The following is a 19,969-nucleotide window of genomic DNA, read 5'->3' as shown; positions in this document are numbered from 1 at the left end:
ACAGACACATGACGCGCAGGCACGCGCGCACACACGTGACATACAGACATGCACACACATCACAGACACGACAGGCACATGCAGATACGACATACATGAGATATGACACACGTGTGTGCAGACACATGCATGAGATATGACACGTGTGTGCAGACACGACATACACACGATAGATACACAAACACCTCAGACATGCACACACATGCACACATACAGATACACACATGACACGCAGGCACGCACACACACGTGACATACAGACGTGCGTACACAATAGAGGCAGACACGCACACATACGACATGTATACCACACACACGGCAGACACGTGACACCACGTACACACAGCAGGACAGATAGACACACACACGGTCTGTTCAGTCATCACCTCCGGGCCTGAGGGGCGCCCCTGGGGTGCCTGCCCTCCCCCCCCCCCTGGTGTCACACCCTGTAGTTTACAGACGTGAATGAAGGCGCCGCCTGTCTTGCAGGCGGTCGGGTCGCAGCTGCCCGACAGCAGGGACAAGGCAGGAAGGCGCAGGGCTGCGGAGGGGAGGGCGCAGTGCTGGGCCGCGCGAAGCCTCCCAGACGCGCAGCGCCGCCACCTGCTCCGCACGCGCTGCCCTGGCTCCCAGGTCCCCATCTGCGGTGACCCGGCGGGCGTGCCGCGCGCCCCTCGGGCGTCCTCCCTCCGTGGTCAGTCTGAGCCTGACCTGCCGCCGACGTGTCCAGAGCCCTGCGTGGCCGCGCAAAGCGGAGGCGCCCGAGGGAGGGCGCCCCGCGCAGGAAACGTGGTCCCGACCTGCTCTCAGACGGGAACCTTGGCGCAAAAGCCGTGAGCGGGCATTCCGTGACGGGCTCTGCTGGCAATGTACGTGACGGATTGTGGTTCCGGAACGTGCTGAACCCAGCCGCGTGCGACGGGACTGCGTGCAGCATCCTTGCCCCGGCACGCAGGGCCTTTGCAGGTCCCGTGGAACAGCTTCCAGAGTCAAAACTCCTCGGTTATCAGCACGCTTGTACGTGGGCGTGGGCGCCGCCTCTTTCTCTTCTGGCCCCTCCTGCCCTTCCCTCCTCTCCCCTCCCCCCCCACCCCACCCCACCCCCCACCCCGCCGTCTGCCCTCCCCCTGCCCTGCCCTCCCCTCCCCCCACCTTTCCTCCCCTCCCCTCTCCCCTTCCCTCCCCTCCCCCTGCCCTGGCCTCCCCTCCGCCCTACCCTTCCCTCCCCTCCCCTCTCTCCTTCCCTCCCCTCCCCCTGCCGTCCTCCCTCCCCTCCCCCCCACCCTTCCCTCCCCTCCCCCACCCCCGCCCTCCCCTCCCCTCCCCCTGCCGTCCTCCCTCCCCTCCCCCCACCCTTCCCTCCCCTCCCCTCCCCCCACCCTCCCCTCCCCTCCCCTCCCCCCTACCGTCCTCCCTCCCCTCCGCCCCCTCCTGTCCCGCCTCTTCTTTCTCCCTCTTCTCCCTCCCCTTCCCCCTTCCCCCTGACCCTCCTCCCTCTCCCTTCCCCCTCCACCAGCACCAGCACACTGGGTAACCTTTTTTCCCCAATTTTCTCGTTTTAATTCCTTTGCCGCCAGAAGGAAATAAATCTGATTGTTAGCAGTGGTTTTTTTCTAGGTGCTGAGATTACAAGTGGGTTTTTCTCTCATTCTACCTTACTAACGTTTTCTCACTTTTCCCGTAACGATCATCACTTTTATAATGGGAAGAATACAGTAATTTTATATTCCTGTCCTGTCAGGCTCTCGATGACAGAGCACTGTGAGCCACCAATGTATCACGTGACGTGGAATGCTAACCGGCCGTAAGGAGCTGTGCCTTAAGGATGGGAGAGAATGTGTTCCCCAGAAAGAGCCGTGACAGGACTGTCCGTGACAAGATTGATGCACATGTGTCTGTTCTGTCCCAGGTGCCTCCGGACGAATGGGGAGGGTACCCCACCGGCGGCAAGGACGACGAGATCCCCTGCAGAAGAATGAGAAGTGGGAGCTACATCAAAGCCATGGGTGATGAGGAGAGCGGAGAGTCGGACTCCAGCCCCAAGACGGCACCCACGGTGGCCATGCGGCCAGAGCCGTTGCTCTCGTCCACAGGCCCGCGGCCTCTGGGAGACCTCCAAACGTAAGGCGCACCCACTTCTCACAAATGCATCTTCACTGTCTCGGGCGCTTCTCTCTTCAGAACTATCTAGCCACACACAGGCCAGCTGTCGTCAACTTAGACAGCTTTCTGGGTTGAAAATGTTAGATTTTATGGCCATCGATTTTCAAGTTCTTTCTTAAAAATTAGGGCTTTGGTTATCTACTTATTACATAGTAATTAAGAAAATAGACTGGGGCGATTTCTATGTCAAGTATTAATTTTAAAGCAACGCTCATGGCCAGTGGGATTCATCAGAGTCTTCTCAGGTCCTTGCAGTTATTTTCACCAGGCGCGTATTTGTGAATATGTGTATGTGTCAATCATAATAGGATTTTTCACTATAACTTCCTAAGTGCATTTGCAGGCAACAGTTTATTTGCAGGTGAAGGCAGGAAATGGGTTAGTTTTACAAATACAATAGCACATGCTTTGTATATTTAGGTACATTATTGATAAGTTTCACTAATTTCCAAAATACAGAGCAAACTGGGAAATGGGCTATTCGTGTGACTGTGGCAGCATGACCCAGCCACAGCAGTCACACCGGTGGCATATCTGGTCCTAGCACCTAAGCTAGGCGACCGTGGGAAGGGCTGCCTCGTTCTTGGGCTTTGAGCGTCACTTGTCCTGCGTGAAGGTCACCGACAGGGTGAGGTGAGGCGGCCACGTGGTGCTTTGCTGATGTCACAAACACAGCTGCTCACTGTGACACTCGTCACACGGTGACAATGCCAAAGGCGCTTGGCACACGCAGTGATGAGCCAAACACCGCTGGGCCTTTTCTGGTACGTCCGCCATGTGTGTCACCACTGCACGGATGAAACATGAAAGTTTTCAATCGCAGCCAGATCTTACATTTAACAAACATGAACCACGTCTTTATTACCGAGGTCAGTTAAACTCTGCAGAGATTGTTTTGGGAATGCCAGACGGGAAGTGGGGTGAGGCAAAGAGCCCTGTCTGTCAATGCATCCATGTATCCGATGTGCTCAGGGAAAGCTGGTTACAAAACGCGCCAAAGCGCCGCCCTGCCGAAGGTCACACACTCGTCAGAAGGAAATGGGGAGCAGCTGTGTGAGGGAAGAGCCTGGGGAGCAGGCACCATGGGACGGAGCAGCAGTGGGAGCCAGAGCCCGGCACCTGAGCCACCGGCCCCGCAGTCACGGGCTGGGCCAGACCTCAGCCTCCCCACCTTTTATTCAGGGCGCTCGGAGACACACGTGAGAACTACCAACTACCCGAAACCGCCAGGGCAACAGCTGCGTTTAGCAGGTTGGGGCTCACAAGCCACTGATGCCCGCCCCCCCCCATTGGTTTTGGCTTCTGAGCCCCTGGTTGGTGGCCACTAACGTCACCTCTGATTATGGATTATTGTGCTCATTCCGTGATCGTACACGCTAAACACAGACCATGAAAAAGGAAAGCAAACAGCATTTCAGCCATGAGCAGGAATCAGGTATTTGTAAGAATTATGCATTTTATTTTCAAGGTCACCCCCATGGGCTCACTCCCTGGCATCCTGTCTCCCCAGCCCTGTGTTCTGCTCACAGATTGGCAGTTACATCCTCCCTCAGCGTTAGACTGCCTCTCATCCCCTCCTGTCCCCTCCTCGTCCCCTCCTCCTCTCCTGCTCCTCTCAGGGGCTGGCCCGTGACCTTGAGCTCACCACCAGCACTGACAGTGTTCGGAAGATGGTGTTGGTTGAGAGTCTTAAAACCCACGTAGTAAACACAGTAAGCGTTCCCTCAAAAGCCCAACAGTGATGAGGAGGCCAGGCCACTTAATAGCGTAATCTAAATATTGACAACCCTCAGTGTCCAAGCATGAAAGTCAAGCTGGAGTCCCCACATGGTTTCCAACACCAGAACACATGCCTCCACTCAAGCCTGAACAATCGGAGGCGCAGAAATGAAGTACGCTGCCTTACTGCTGGCCTCCACACCCCCACTGCTGTCCACTTTATCTGCAGAGATCTCCAGCAGCCGGGCATTCTTGTTATTTCGTAATTTATCACTGCGTCATCAACAAAGTTGGGGCTATGCTAAATTCCACTTATACATGTGCACATTATTACTCTTTTCTCCCGAACCTCCTGGCCTGACAGCCATGCCCATGGGAGGCTCTGTTCTTGTGCAAAGTCCACAAAACTCCCATCTAAGTCACTCTTTAGCGTTAATGCATTCAAGTTTCTGTTAAAAAACAAATTATGTTAGCGGTACATCAATTAAGTTACTGTTATAGCCTCTTTAGCATCTTAGAACATCTTACACTTGTGTGGAATTTTATAGATTGCAGTGTAATTTCATTTATTCTCATTTTAAATGACATCACAGAAGCTCAGTTGTTTCCTCCAGGAAGTTAGAACCATGCCTGTGTTACGGAACCAACCCTTGACTGAGAGAAATGAGGTTCTGAAGGTCACCGAAGTGACTACGGGCTTGAAATGAAAATAGTTGTTTTGATCGCATGCCAGCAAAAGTGCTTCTCCTGAGAGCAACAGGCACAGGGTCCAGGGGACCAGGGTGATGCAGTTCCCCAGACTTGAGGTCTGCACCCAACCCTGCTGAACTCCTTGCCGTTTCCTGCACACACCGCCCTCTCCAATACGCCCGGTCTCATGCTTGTGCTTCAGTACCCAGCCAGCCACCTCCCTCTGGGAGCCCACCTGCAGTGCAGTTTCCCTTCGGCTTTCTTCCTGATGTGCTCTGCTGACCTCTGCCACACACTCGCTTGCTTTCCCCAGGAGCCTGCACACCCTCTGCGGCCAAGATGTGCTGTATTTACCATTGCCACCACGTCTTCACTATACAGCATATCACTGTGCTGCAGACACACTGAGCAAGTAAAACTACCTTCAGGGATTGTCACTAATCAACGTAAGAAGTGAATTACTACACAGGGGAGGGCACCAGTAAAATAATCGTTGTTAAGGATTCTAAAAATAAAGATCATCAATTTAAAAGATGTGTGTAAAACTGATTCAGTACCCCAATTCCTTAATCTCTTATATTAGTCAAAAGAGGACCGGAATGCTAGCCTCCTTGAATTTATCACATGCCTTAAATGTGCATTACTCAGGTACAGGCAGCCATATGCTTCCATGGAGACGGTGTCCCCGTACATGGGTTCCCACTGCCACCTCTGGGCTGGTGACCAAATCTCTCACGTCAGCTGGAGGCCCCCGGGGGGCAGTTCTGTATGGTTTTGGTGACGCTGTTGGCAGCCCCAAGTGTGTATGTCTGCAGCTCTGATGAGCCCAACCGCCTGGACTCCCAAGTAGCTGAAAGCGTCTCATCAAAGGTGCACCATCTGGACAGAAGGCAGGGACCCAGGAGACCCTTTGGGGAGCAATCCCACTGTATGCATGACAGATTCAGCAGGCGTCTGTAAGGATTCCGCTGAGACTGTCCCGTTGTTCGTCTCCCTGAACATGTGACTGGCCACTGAGGAGCAGCTTACGAATCTAACGTGGGTCATGGTGGCCGCCTCCCAGTGCTGGCAGAGACGCCTCGCCAACCCACTCACCTCTAGACACCACTCAGCTTGCTTCAGGAAACACAGTGCTCCGAAAACTGTCGTAGAGCGGCTCGGCAGGGGAAATAACCGGCTGCAGCAGCCTGTCAGTGTGGGGGGGGTGTCGGGTGACGCTGGAGAGCCCTGCACGGGCCAGAGTTCATTTATTTATTCTCCCAGTAAATACATGTTAAGGACTTTATGGACAGAGAGTTTAAGTAAGATAATTGTCAGTTAATGTAATGAATAAATAAATTCACAGATTGCCAGGACGTTAACTAGGCACCTAAAACTCAATAGTTAATTAAAAATTACAGAAATCATTCTCACACAGAAAAGAGTGAGGTTTTGCTGAACTAAATTGCTTTTGAAATAACCATTTTCATTAAGATAAAAATGTTTTTAAAATCTCTTGTTGAGAAATTTGGTGAAATGTATCAAAAACATATTAATTCCACTTCTGGAATCCTAAGGAAGTAGCCAGATTTCAGTAAAAACTTTAACCAAGAAGAAAAATAGAACTCTTAGAAGTTTTCAATTCTTCACTATTGTTTGTAGTAAAGAATTAGAAACACTAAATACTTGTTAATATAGTAGGTGATGTATTCATTTATCAAAATAAAAATGTTTACGGGCCAGCCTTGTGGCTCAGACGGTTAGAGCTCCCTGCTCCTAACTCCAAAGGCTGCCAGTTCGATTCCCACATGGGCCATTGGGCTCTCAACCACAAGGCTGCCAGTTCGATTCCTTGAGTCCCGCAAGGGGTGGTGGGCTCTGCCCCCTGCAACTAAAATTGAACACAGCACCTTGAGCTGATCTGCTGCTGAGCTCCCGGATGGCTCAGTTGGCTGGAGCGCGTCCTCTCAACCACAAGGTTGCTGGTTCGACTCCCGCAAGGGATGGTGGGCTGCGCCCCCTACAACTAGCAACAGCAACTGGACCTGGTGCTGAGCTGCGCCCTCCACAACTAAGACTGAAAGGACAACAACAGGAAGCTGAACGGCACCCTCCAAAACTAAGATTGAAAGGACAACAACTTTACTTGGAAAAAAGTCCTAGAAGTACACACTGTTCCCTAAAATCTTTTTTTTTAAAAAAATCTGTCTTTTTAAACAAAAAAATTTACAAAGAATTTGCATAGTAAAATATGGTTACATTATTACATTTATAAAATAGTTTCTGTCTACCATGAGAGCTCAGCATTGGAATATTCGTGCAAAGCTGGGAAAGTTGCGAGGTGGGCAGAATTCTAAGATGACCTCTGATGCCCTCTCCTTAGTAATTCCCTTCCCTCCAATAAATATGTTGTGACACCCCTCCCGCAGTCACGTTACATTGAATCCTGGGGGGGCCTGACCTAGTCACATGAGCTCTCGGAGCAGAGACTCGGAGCAGAGTTAACTCCCGCTGGGGTCAGAAGGGGAAGCAGAGCTTGACTCAGGAAGAGGATTTGATGGGCTCGAAGATGGACAGTCCCCACGGAAAGGACCTGAACGGGGCTTCTGGGAGCTGAGAAACGCCGGCCAACATCGAGTGAGGAAAGGGAACCTCCGTCCCACAGCCATAAGGGACTGGATCCTGCCAACTCCTGCATGAGCATGGGAGTGGATGTGAGTTTAGTTTGCTGTCATCATGATATCGGTCTGCCACGAACAGGAACTGGTCACGCCAGACCACACCTGTGACCCTCCAGTTCTAATGTGAGCTAACACGGGTGCCGCTGTAAGCTGCGGACTTTGTGGTCACCTCTTATGCCATGTGCACCATATAGCCAGGGTTCTGCCGAGAAATAGGGTGTGGGTGTGGGTGTGTGTGCGTCTGCATATATACAGTTGACCCTTGATCACCAGGGTCAGAGGCACTGACCCTTCACACAGTCAAAACTAAATCTTCTCTCCTATATGGCCATAGGAGAAAAGATTTATCTGAAGGACTTGGCTCACGCGTTTGTGGAGCTACACGTCTGGATTCTGCAGGACCGATAGCAAAGCAGAGTTGATACGGCAGCTCATGTCCACAGCCAGTCTGCAGGCAGAATCTCTGTTCCTCAAGGAAGTCAGTCTTTACTCCTAAGACCTTCAACGGAGCGGATGAGGCCCACCTATAATATGGAGGGAGATCTGCTTTACTCAAAGTCCACCAATACAAATGTGGACTAATTAATATACACCTGAAAGTGATACCTTACGGCACCATTTACTGTTGTTTGTTTGACAAATACCTGAGCACCGTAGTCTAGCCAAGTTCACATAAGATTAACCATCATACACAGCAGTAGAAAACAAATACAGGAAGGCACCCAAATATTAAGAATGGTTATCTCTGGGTGGCTGAATTTTATTTTCTTTTAAATATTTTCTAATTTTTTCCAAAAGCATACATTGGTGTTAAAATAAGAAAAGATATGAAAAATCAGTTTCATTGTCTTCTAAGCCCCCCTAGTAACCCATAAGTACTGTTTTCCCGGTACTAATACTTTATTTTAAAGCAAATCATCCTTGTGTTGTAAAGTTACCAGAGTAATACATTTATGCTCAGCAGCTTTATTAGGCTTCTCAGCTGTTAGTGGAATTATAATTTCATGTGTGTTTTAAAGCTACAGAAATGAAATGTATTCCAAGGAGTATGTGCACATTTTGTGTGCCGAAGGCTCATTCTAAGTGAGACACACAGTAGAACACCTGTAGAAATACATGTCCCTGGGAGTGGTGGGGTCTGTTGTTACTACAGGGGACCCCTGTTCCTTGGTGGAGTGAAAGGAACAAGCACTCGATCTATTACTAATCTAGAAGCCTCTGAAACCACTTCCACCTCCAACATCACTATGTCTATTTGGGGGGATAGCATCTGTATAGTTCCCTAGGGGCTGCTTCCTAGAGACTGAATGTACATGTCTCCCCAAAATTCATAGTTGAATTCTGACTCCAGTGACGGTATTAGGAGGTGGGATTTGTGGGAGGTGGTGGGGTCCTCGTGATGGGATTAGTGCCCTGTAAGGAAAGACCCCGAGAGGCCACTGTCCCTGCTGCCACGTGAGGACACAGCGAGAAGACGGCTTTCTTGGATTTGACCTTGGACTTCCCAGTCTTCACACTGTGAGAAGTAAATGTCTGTTGTCCTTAAGCCCCCGGCCTGTGGCATTCTGTTACAGCAGCCCACACGAAGATACCGCCATAATAGAGCACCGCAAACTGAGGCTTAAAACAATGGAGCTTCATCCTCTCACAGTTCTGGAGCCCAGAGTGCAAAGTCAAAGTGTCAGCAGGCCGTGCTCCCTCCAGGTCCTGTAAGCTACGCTCCTTCCTGCCTCTTCCAGCTTTTGGTGGCCCAGCTGCTCCCGGGCCTGTGACCGTGTCCCTCCAATATCTGCCTCCATATTCCCATCACCTTCTCATCTTACACAGACACCATCCATACTGGATTAAGGCGCCTACTGATCTCATCTCTACCAACTACAGCTGCGGCGACAGTCTCTCCAAAGAAGTTCACACACATCCTGAGGGGCTGGGGCTCCAGCACGTCTGGGGGGGCACACGATTCTCCCCATAACAGAGACAGTTATCATCGCTTCGCCAAGAGAATGAAGTGATGTAAATTAGCACTGATGTGTGTCCGTGACTTCAAACCGAGACTGTGAAAGTTATTCGGCCTCTGTGTGATTTTCTCTACTGGAAGCTTGAGCCAAAAGTGTCATAATTTTTCTCTCAGTGGATGACCATGGTTGATTTCCTCCAAATTTGTCTGAAGTCAACTTATTTAGTTATTAGTTGTGCTTCATTCTGAAAACAGACAAGTTTATCTAAAACAGAGAAATTTAGATTCCACACGGACATTAGCTTTAGTTTCATAATAAACTGAGTTTATAAGTATCCTTCCAAGAAACTTAGCTGCCAAACTCTACCATCTTCTCTCAGAATGGACTCCCATCCACTCTGCTCTGTGTCCTGGTCTGGACACTCCTTCTGCCCAAACAGCCACTGACATTCCCGATCCCCCGTGAGGAAGGGCTCCGCTGTCAGCGTTGGAACTACACGTCTCCTGCCCTTCACACCAGGCATTAAGCCATCCCAGAAGCCACTTATGTGGTCATGATTCTAGTCTCGGGATACTTAAAAGCCTCATGAAATGGGGATGGAAATAGGAAGACATCTCATACGTTCTCGCTGTGTGTGCTGGGAGCCACCCTCGCACCCCTGCAGTGGTGGGCACGCTAAGGCTGCCCGGGCTTGTCTGTAAGGGACAGGCACTTAGCACCGACCAGGCAGCCTTGATTCTTCTCAAACTTCTGCCTGTTACCAGATTCAAACACTCCTCTTCCTTCTGTAAGTCTAGGCACGCAGTGTTGGTGCTGAGAGGGGAAGGGAGGGCCGGGTGTGGGGCCCAGTCTCTCACAGAGTGCCTCCCCAGTGCTGGCTCCTGTTCTGGGACCGGAAGGAAGGGGGAGGAGAGAGGAGCTTCCCATGGGGCTGGGGGGACTCAGCTGCTTGTCAGTCGTCTCTCAGGGCTGGCCCATCGACCCCTGCGTCCTTCAGCGCTTTGAGCCTCCTGAGCCTGTTCTCCTTCCTTCCTTCCCTGGCACGGGGCAGACGATTCAGTTTCCCTCTTCCTACCCACCTCAGCTGTGTCCCACCCACAGCCTCTTCAGATGTCCTGTTGGGCATCTTTCTCTGGGAGCTGTAGGGATCCAGTGACCCCTGAGTGTCTGCTTGGGCTTTGGGGACCAGTTCTTCTGCCTCCTCCTCTGTGTCCCTGTGTCACGCCCCAACAGCACGCTGGCTCTTCCAGAAGGGGAGACAGCGTCCTGGTCCCCAGCAGAAGGAGGTTGTGTACTCACTTTGTCAGTATCTGTTGTTGGTTCTGAAGCGTGTGTTTCTGCTTCTACATAAACAAATCTAAGCAAACTAAAAAGTTGCGTTACGAGCTGGAAGTGTACCGAGGTTACAGACTGGGCGACTCGCCCACCCCCGGGGCAGATGCAGAACTGGGTAGAGGGGACGGTGGCCCACAAGCAGTCTGGGAGTCCAGCATGCGTCCTCTAGGGGTGTCCGGTGGCACTTTCCCACTGGTGCCTGCTGGCTGAATACTGTAAAAGTTTGCTGTAAACATTAAACCGCCAACCGCACGTCCCCTCGTGTGCACTTGCTGGCTGGTCCCTTGTCACACCTCTGGCCAATCCCAGCTGCCCCCAGTCCAGAGCACATGTCGGAGCTTCCCCACAACACACACCCTTGTCTGCTGCTTCTCGTCGCCCTCAGCTGGTGAAGTGAAGACAGATTTCCACTCTGGTGAGCGCTGAATGGTCTCCTGGGCTGTTTCCTTGTGCATCTACTGGCCTGACACTCCGTGGCTTCTCCCCCAGACCCCGGGTCTGCTCTGTCAGCCCAGCTGTGCCCACTCAGGAGGCCCCCTGAAACACGGACTTGGTCACATGGCACTTCGGTCTCAGGACCCTCTGTCCTGTGGTCTCAGGCTCCCCACACGACGTGAGCAGGAAGGACCCTTCAGCGTCCTCCTGGCCTAACAGCCCTGGGCAACCCCTCAGAGCCCGTTTCATCACAGGGTGACTTCTGACCACGGGACAATTCTCCATTTTCCCACACGTTTAGTGCAGAAATTCTTATTTTTTGCCTCCCATGTTTTTGTCTACTTCCTGGTGAAGCTATGACCTCAAGTGTTAGGGCCACGTGTGTGCATTCTGTTTTACTGTCCCACAGTACGTGTCATGCAGGGGATGGCAGTACACCTGACGAGGTGACGGGGCCGCCCTCTGCGACCTCCCACAGGGCACACCACCTGTCACTGCAGGTGCACACGGTGCTCATCCAGGGGTTCTCTCCAGTCCCAGCAGGACATGGGTTTCACCGTGTCGGTCCTTACGTTTACATCATGCTTTGTTCGGTGTTCAGCACATTCAGTGTGTGTTGCGAAACATGGCCACAGCTAAAGAATTCTCTTTCTTCTCAAGTAGCAGCCCTTATTACTTTATAGGAGTTAGGTAATCAAATACTTAAGCTATAAGATCCACAGCCAAAAAATATGAGGGAGCGAAGATGGAAACAAGTGTAATGGCCAGAGTGGTGTTTAATTTCAAGTCTCAGCTGAGAAAATGACTGCAGAAATGTGGCTTTTCCAGGGCAGACTGGGGTTTATCTCCTGGCACAGGCCTGGCTCCGGTGCACAGCAGGCGCTCGCCCGCCTTCCACTGGCCTCTTCTAGCACCTGTCACCTGAGTCCCTTGAGGGCTGAAGGCATGTCCCCGCCACCCTGACACAGAGTCGGCTAGCAAGGAAATGGGCGGAGTCCTTGCTAACAAGCCATTTCTACTCCAGATTTGCGTTGGGCTAATATTTTCTTCCGATTTTTTGCTGAAGGTCATGCAGAGCCACTGGGGAATTCCAAGTGGATGAGCAGGTTTCTGATTAGATCGATTTGACTGGGTGGACGCTGAGTGTGTCGGGAGAGGCAGGTGGCATAGGGGAATGCATTGGTGGCGTGGGGTGAACCGGTTGGGTGGGACCCTGCGGATGGAAGGGAGAGAATGGAACGAGGTTTGGTGGGTGTGTCAAATCTCCACAGGGAGCATGAGCCCAAAGCGTGTGACGTGGGTGACACTGGCATGTAATTCGATGACAGGACATGGGAGGAGCAGGGGTACGGGTGCCGAGCCCAGCTGTGGCACAAGGTGCTGCAACGGTTGGCAGGACTCCCTGCCACAGTCCTGGTGACCAGACTGGGGCCGCCTGTGGGCATGTGGCCACGGTAAGAGAGTGGCAGTGATATGTAGCATGTCCAGGGCCAACAGGTAATGGCCAGTGTGAGACCCTCCGGCACTCCAGCTCCCTCCGCCTTGTGACCAATAATTTCTGGGTGGGGACAATTCTGTCTGCCTGAGTCCCGGAGTGAAAACAGAATAGATCAGCATCCCGGGTGGGTCTCAGTGGACACGTGGCAGTGAGTGAAAACAAACCTTTTGTTCTCTGGAGCCAGTATTCCGCCGGTTTTGTTGCTGTGGCAGCACACTGCCTGTTTCGGTGGACACAAACGGAGACCTATGATGGGAAGTCCTCGAGAGAAGAGCCAGTGAATGGTGCCAGTGAGTGGTTGCGCAGGGCAATGGTGGGGCGCAGAGAGAAGCAGGGGTGCTGCTGAGGTGAGCAGACCAGGAAGGCAGGAGCACACGTCTTATCAAAGCCCGTGGCCAAAAGTTCTCACGCTGCGGCAAGCAGATGCTGTGGGCACACATGGCCAGTGGCTGTGTGGACTCAGGCTGTTTCTCCAGGACACGGGGACCCTGCTGTCACTGCGTGGTCACTCACATGTAGGTACTGCACATGTAAACCCTAACCCCGCAGAGGCAGGGTGTGCATGGGGCTGGAAGGTGGCGTGGGGCGAGAGCTCACAGTTTGAAATAGTGTGGTCAGGAGGTGTCCGTGTGAAGGGGACATCTGGATACAGAGAGCTGGCTGTGTGGCAGTCTGCAAGGAGGGAGCTGAGGGCCAGACACCAAGGACAGAACAGGCCTCAGAGTTCCAGGACCACGGAGCGCCCAGAACAGAGTAAGCCTGGGGAGAAAAGCATCCAGTGTGCGGGGTGAGGGGCCGGGGCAACGTCCCTACAAATCAGGGCCTTACCTCTGAAGCTCAGAGGGAGCCCCCCGTTTGACAGGTGAGTGAAGTCATCTAATTCATACTTTAATGTGTCAAAGAAAAAGCTATTGGTGACGCTGGTTAGATGCTTTCTTCTTGGCCGTCAGAGAAGGTGGCTCATCTTTGCATGTGCCTGGTGCCGACACTCGTGCTCGTTGGTCAGTAAACGGCAGTAGAATGGGTGGGCGAACTGGCAGTTGGTTGGTGGTGACAGGCTCACCAGACACACGAGGCTCCGGTAACATGGGGCCTGGGACGTGTCTGCTGTCACCCATGAACCTCAGTGGTTGGCCTGTCACTGGCCAGCAGTGTCACTCTGTCCTTGTTTGTTCCGCGGCTCCAGCATGAGTGGCTTTTCGGGGACTGTGCAACCTGTTTCCTGATTCACCCCACCCTGACATCCTGGCCAGGGGGAAACCACGACCGCCCTGGGCACGGCAGCATTAAGAATTAAGTTCTTCGTGTGTGGCCGCGTCCCCCAGACAAGGATGAGAGCAGACACGGTCTGCCCAGCTTCCTGTGCTGTGTCCCCCACTGAGACGGCCGTTTCCCGTCTTCCTGACTGGGCCTGGCCAGGACAAGGATTCTTGGAAGCCGCCTGCCTGGTCCCTCCGCTTCTCTGGGCAGGACGCTGCGGTCAGTATTGGCTGAGACCCAGTACAAACGATTAGGGCAGTTGCCTCACTGAGAAGTGCCCTGGTCCTACCCCCCCGCCCCCAAGAGCACAGAGCATCTCCGGCTCGCCTGCCCTCCGGGCCCCACAGCTGTCGGCACAAGTGGTGCCGAGGCATCTAGACGGGACCACCCCTGGACAGAGGCTGTGGGCTCCACACCCGGGCCAGTCCTGCAGGAAGCATGGCTGTGCCGGGGCCCAGCCGGCAGTGTGGGCCTCCCAGCCCCCAGGAGTGTGTGTTGTGTGGAGGTGAATGGACAGCAGTCCGGATTGTCTATGAGGCCCCTCCGCGGGTCTCCCAGCCCTCCATACACATCCATCTGCATGTCTTGCAGTGTCTGGCCCACAGACTGCCTGCCGCTAACGTGCCTGAATGTTTATGAAAATGTGGGGTGGGGGCTGGCCCCACCTCTCAGTCCATCTCTGGGCATGTGGCTCAGGACCAACACCACCCACAAGCACCCAGGGGAACTTGACACAGGTTAGCATTTGAGAAACCATTGAAGGGATGTTTTCCTGTTACCTCGACACTAGCCATTAAATATAAGCCGACAACTGTCAGGAATTTTTATAAAGAGAAGAGCTGCTCACTCGGTTAAAACAAATCTCAGACATTGAAGAAGGCCCAGATGTAAGCGACAACGAAAGGACCCCAGGCAGAGCAGTGGCTGTGAGTCAGCCGTGGGAATAGGCCCCAAGCTCAGCATCTGCTAGCGCTGCTGAAGGTGGGAATGGGGGCCCTTACCTTCAGGGCCCCTGTGCTGCAGACCGGTGGTGCCCTGTGACCTCCCATGCCCTCTGACCTCGTGTGCCCTGTGACCTCCTCTGTCCTGAGCAGCAGCAGCTGTGGGCACAAAGCACCTATGGTCGTGAGCCTCACCAACTCCATGTTCAAAGGCACCATTCACTGGCCCCTCAGAACCACCCTGAAGTACACAGAGCAGGTACGACCCTCACTGCTTTCCTAGTCAGAAGGAAGAAAGTTGGGGTCGAACGTGAGTGACTTTTTTAGCTTCATACATGGAGGCTGGGCAGAACCAAAGTTCGAGCTCCAAACCAAGGTCTTCTGCCTTCAGCTCTGCCCCACCTTAGGGAGTCAACAGTTAAGGGGAAGCTGGTAGAAATACTTCATTTGCGAATATGTCACCATTCATGTTGTTGGTGACCCGTAGTCCTTTCAGCGGATAAGGCTTCACGTCCTGGAGAAGCAAGGCAGTTTCCACATTCTGAGTTTTGTTCACAGCTACAAGCGGATGACGGAAGGGTTTCTCCCCGATGCACACACTTGGGGTTTTATTGAGAACAGCCATGCTTTTGGCATCAGCTTTAGAAACTTTCCCCATCCTTGTTTGCCTAAAATGGCCTTTCCGGACAAGATTTTTTTCATTCCGCAATTCCAAGACTTCTGTGACTTGCTCGTCGCTCCCTGCAAAGCGTGACCCCGGCTGACGGCGTTCTGTGTCCTGAGGGAGAAAATGGAGCCTGAGGCCACCGATCAGTGGTGGCACTGGACCAGAGCTGGCAGCTCTCTGTTCCGGAAACAGCCATCGCACAGCTATGCCTGCATCTGAGCTTCAGTTCTCACACAGTTTTTACAATCCGTATAAATGCAGCTAGGCCCTGTGCTGTGTCCCGTGCCCTGGGACCTTGGGCGCTGACTCCTCCCAGTGAGGGTTTTCTTAGCTTTATGAAACAAAGCAGCTCTTGTTACTCCTGGAAGGGAGGATGTAAGCAGCACAGAGTGAGACAAACAGGCCCGAGGTGCTGTGTGAGGATTCGTCACCACACCCCTCACTCTCCTCCTGGGGGAGCACAAGAGGCCATGAACAGAGGCGGCAGCGGGACCTCAGCTGGTTTTGGAAAATTCCTTCCAAATCGACATTGTGAACATACATTTCCCTTCAATCTACCAGTGACATAAAACTAAACATAGTATTTTCATGTCTGATTTCTGACAGCTTTGTTAAGACTGTGTACCATGCAGTTTGTCCATTTGACATACGCAACTCAGTGGCTTCTAGAATATTCTCAGAGTTGTGACCAATTTTACAACATTTTTTCCCCACCAAAATGAAACCCCAGGCCCACTGGCAGGCACCCCACATTCAGCCAGCTCCCCCACACCGTTGGGACCACTGATCTGCTCTGTGTGTCTGGATTTGCCAGTTCTGGATGTTGCGTGCAGAGTTGGGCACCGTGTGACGTCTCTGGCTTCTCTCCTGGTGTCCTGACGTGTGAGCGCAGGCCTGTCCACAGCATTTTGCCGGCGGCGCTCAGGGCTGCTCCCTGCCCACATTGCACCGCAGCCACACAAAGCCCATGGCATCGCACACGCTCGCCGTTCCTTCTCTTACAGGCCCCAACGTGCTAACACATCACGGGTCCAACTCAAACCCACATCCAGCACCAGCACCCCTCTTCCTAGAGGGGCGCCTGCCTCCGTTAAGGACCCGAAGCCTTGGGGTCACCTCAGGTAGAAGTTCTCTCTGAGGGCCACATCCACTCAGTTCCAAATTCCCACCAACCCTGGGTGCCACCACAGACTGGGTCTCCCTGGGGCTCGGGGTCCCTCTCCCAGCCCTCTGCCCGTCTCAGGGCCCGACTGGAACGTGTCGTGCTTGTTTTCAGCTGTGGCATAAATTTCAGACAATTCAGTGACCCTCACAGTCCCCATGGTCCCTTCCCCAAACTTGTCCTGCCTGCGTGTGGGGGAGGCCTCCTGTAGCATTCTGCATGAAGAGTGTCCGTGTCCCTGTCCCTGACACCCGTAGCCCCTAAGCACAGAACCTGCCTGGTTCCCAGCGGTGTCAGATTTAACAAAGAAAAGCAAGATGTGAGTTCCGCCTGAATTTCTGATAAACAATGCCCATGTTAGTATCAGTGTGCCCCCTTTGGGACATACCTGGAAATTCCTGGGACACGCTGATTCTAAAGAATCACCTGTCCATCTGAAATCTGTCTGGCAGTTACTGTTCATCCTGTTGTCTTCTGACACCAGCACAGCTCCTGGCACAGGGCTCAAGGGCAGCTGCAGAATTCCATGCAAGGTCACAAGTGCCCGTCCAGTCAAGTAGCAAACATGAGGGCAGAGGAAGGAGAGCAGAGCACAAAGACGGGCAGTGACGGGGACAGCGGGAAGTGAGGGGACCTCGCCAGTCACAGGAAAGTCTCACACTCCAAGAAGCCCCTCGGATGGTGACCCGGCGTGGCCCACCCTCCTGTGGGTTACCTCTCCTTATACGTCTGGCGGGGTCACTGTCCTGAGGTCCCTCCGAACCGTAAAGTGGGTGAGAGAACCCTGATTTTGAGCTTTGTGTGTCTGACCTGTTTCGATAGAAGGCAGAAAGGTCTGAGCTGCCCCCAGGGAGGGGCCTACACTGCATCCCCTTGTCCAAGGCCTCCAGGGGACTTGCAGGGTTTCAGGGTCATATTGTCACCAGCTGACAGCCCAGTTCAGGTGGTCTCCACACAGAAAGCCCTGAATGCCTGAGGCCTCTCGTCACCGGCAGGTAGGTTCAGAGCACGGACTGGGACACTGGTCAGGACTGCTGGCCTGCCTGGCCTGCACTGGTCAGGACTGCCTCTGACCACTGTCCTTATCTGGGACTCTGTACATGTCACAGTGCATAAAGCGAGTGACAGCACCTGTGAGCTGAATCAGCCTGCTGTGACCGCACTTAAAATGGTCTTTCTAGCACCGAGTACCAAGCAGACGCCCTTGTCCGACACCTTCTCGTTGCGGTGCGTTTGGGAGCTCTTGGTGCCGTGTCCTGGAGTCCTGCCCGGCACTGGCTCAGAGCAGAGGGCATGCAGAGCGTGACAGGGCAGGGCCAGGTGGCAGCCCCGACTGGGCAGTGGTCAGCCAGCCACCAGCCCTGAGCCCCATCGGCTGCAAGTGGCCACTGCCCTCCACATTATGTTCCCGGGAAGGGCCGTCACCACTGTGGTAAAGAACCCACCTTTCACTGGGAAGGGAGGACCCTGCTCCGAGCCGTTCAGCTGCCTCCCCGTGGACTCCCTGGAGGGGCTACAGGGACACGGTTCACGTCCTAAGGTGACAAAATGGTGACGTGGCTTTGCTGAGTTGCTGCAGTGGCCTCAGAGGCCAGGGAGGAGGGACGTGGGGCGCCGGCAATGGCCCCACCAGCAGTTCGATGTTGATGTGGTTTTCCACTCAGAGTGTGTGGAACGAGCGTGCTGTGACTGGTCATGGCCGAGAGGACACTCAGTCTCAGTACGGAAATAATGTGGAAAAAAGCATTAACTGTGAGATTACGTGAAACGTGTACTGAAAGACATTAGAATAACTCCATTTGTAGGAGGGATACAGCAGAGAGAGAGAAACAGAGAGAGAGACAGACAGAGACCGACACCACCCCACAGGCTGTTTGGAGTGTCCCAGTCTCCGTGTGACTGAGGAAAGAGCCTTATATATCTGCCTGCTGCTGGCGTGGCATTCTGTGCATAACAGTGCGAAGCTACCGTCCGTATTTGGAATTACACATTTAGTATTTACGAAGTGGCGTACTCCTGCTTCATCCAGCCTGCATAGAATCTCCCCCAATCTTCTGAGGTGACAGGGATGAATGGGCTGGTTTGTTTTGTGTAGGGGCCCCTGCTCCCGCCTGGCAGGCATGCTTTCTCCTGTAAACTTGTTTCTGCAGTGATCTGAAGTCACAGCGCAGGTTTGTAAGGCAGGACCAGCAGACAACTGGAAAAGCAAAGTAGTGGGAAACTGGGCATTCTCTACACAATTACTTTTTTACTCTTACGTCTTTCCAAAGTAGGGTTCCAGTCCCATTTATGCATATATGACTCTCTAGGGTGAGATCATATGAAAAGGAAAAAAACTAGAAAAAATTATTTTGGTGGTATTCCAGAAAATTTTTTTATGATTTCCTTTTAAAAATTCCTGGGCTACCACCAAGTCTCTACATGAAAATATTTCCCATCCCTGGGCTGCTGAAGTGGGAATTCTCATTTTGAGGGAACTCCGAGGGGCTGAGAGGGAATCTGAAAACAATAAGGGATCCCGCTGACGGATTTCTAGGGAAGAGCAAGGGAGGGTCCTGGCAGGAGGCCTCGGGGTCCCAGCCAGGCCTTGCTGGGGCAGAAGGCAGCCCTGACCTCCAGCCCTGACCTTCACTGAGCCTCCCAATCCCAGTGTCTGATTTTCAGTCTCCAGATCTGTGGTTTTGCAGGAGGCCTGGCCTTGTTGGGCACTATAAAATGCTAAACCGCTATAATAAAAAAATGTGTTAAGCCTCATAAGGCTGAAGTTGGCTGCTTAAAACATTGTAAAACATAGGCGTTAGAGCACCAGGCCCTTGGCTCTGTGCTGCTGATTTGGCAGCGGAGACCTCGGGCCAGAAACCTGGATTCCGGAGTCCGCCTGCCTGGGCCTGGAGTCCTGCCTGCCATTTGCTCCCTGAGCCTGGGCCAGGGACCTGCTACAGCGCGGCAAGCCCCCCACTGTCACAGGGAGGGTTACTGGGGGGAGGGGGCCTGCCTGTAGTATTCCTGGTATTCCCATGAGGCGGACGCGTCAGTGCAACGGGAAGTGGTTGCTCAGTGTCCAGCACGGTGGTGGGTGGCAAGTGTGACAGTTGTGAGTCTGTTCAATAGGAAAACTTTCGTTAGCTTTCTACAGTGGCGACTGTTCTTTCAGTGGTATGCCCAGGTTTGGAATAAAGAGAATCACTGGGAGTTACAAGAGGTATTTTCAACGGAATCACAAAATAAACCAAGTCGTGTGTGAATGCCACCTCCAGCCACCTCCAGGGCCCTCTGCTCGGCTCTGAGGCTGTGCGGGTCATGGCCAGCACGGGCTGCACAGCGTGGACCCCGGGGAGAGGACACGAGTCCCTCCCTCAGGGGCTCAGCCCCGGAGGCACGTGTGCTGGGACAGTGCTGACTGGGAGAGGACAGTGTTAATCAGAAGTGACAGCTCTTCCGCTGCAGAAAGTACCGTATCAGCACTGATGGGTAGGAATGC

At 53.1% G+C, this 19,969-nt stretch overlaps 1 protein-coding gene across 4 annotated transcripts in view; it reads left to right on the top strand.

Annotated features, from left to right (window-relative positions):
• The window catches only part of DLGAP2 (DLG associated protein 2), a 434,439-nt gene that overhangs the window by 366,804 nt on the left and 47,666 nt on the right, over positions 1–19,969 (top strand). For all 4 annotated transcript variants that reach the window (XM_081045533.1, XM_081045531.1, XM_081045532.1 and 1 more), the window contains one exon: positions 1,910–2,121. In XM_081045533.1, coding sequence (XP_080901659.1) covers positions 1,910–2,121 — 212 coding nt within the window. The remainder of the gene's footprint in view (positions 1–1,909; positions 2,122–19,969) is intronic.

This window comes from Rhinolophus hipposideros, assembly GCF_964194185.1.
Source record: "Rhinolophus hipposideros genome assembly, chromosome: 4".
NCBI lineage: Eukaryota > Metazoa > Chordata > Mammalia > Chiroptera > Rhinolophidae > Rhinolophus > Rhinolophus hipposideros.
This window is presented reverse-complemented; position numbering and strand designations above follow the sequence as displayed.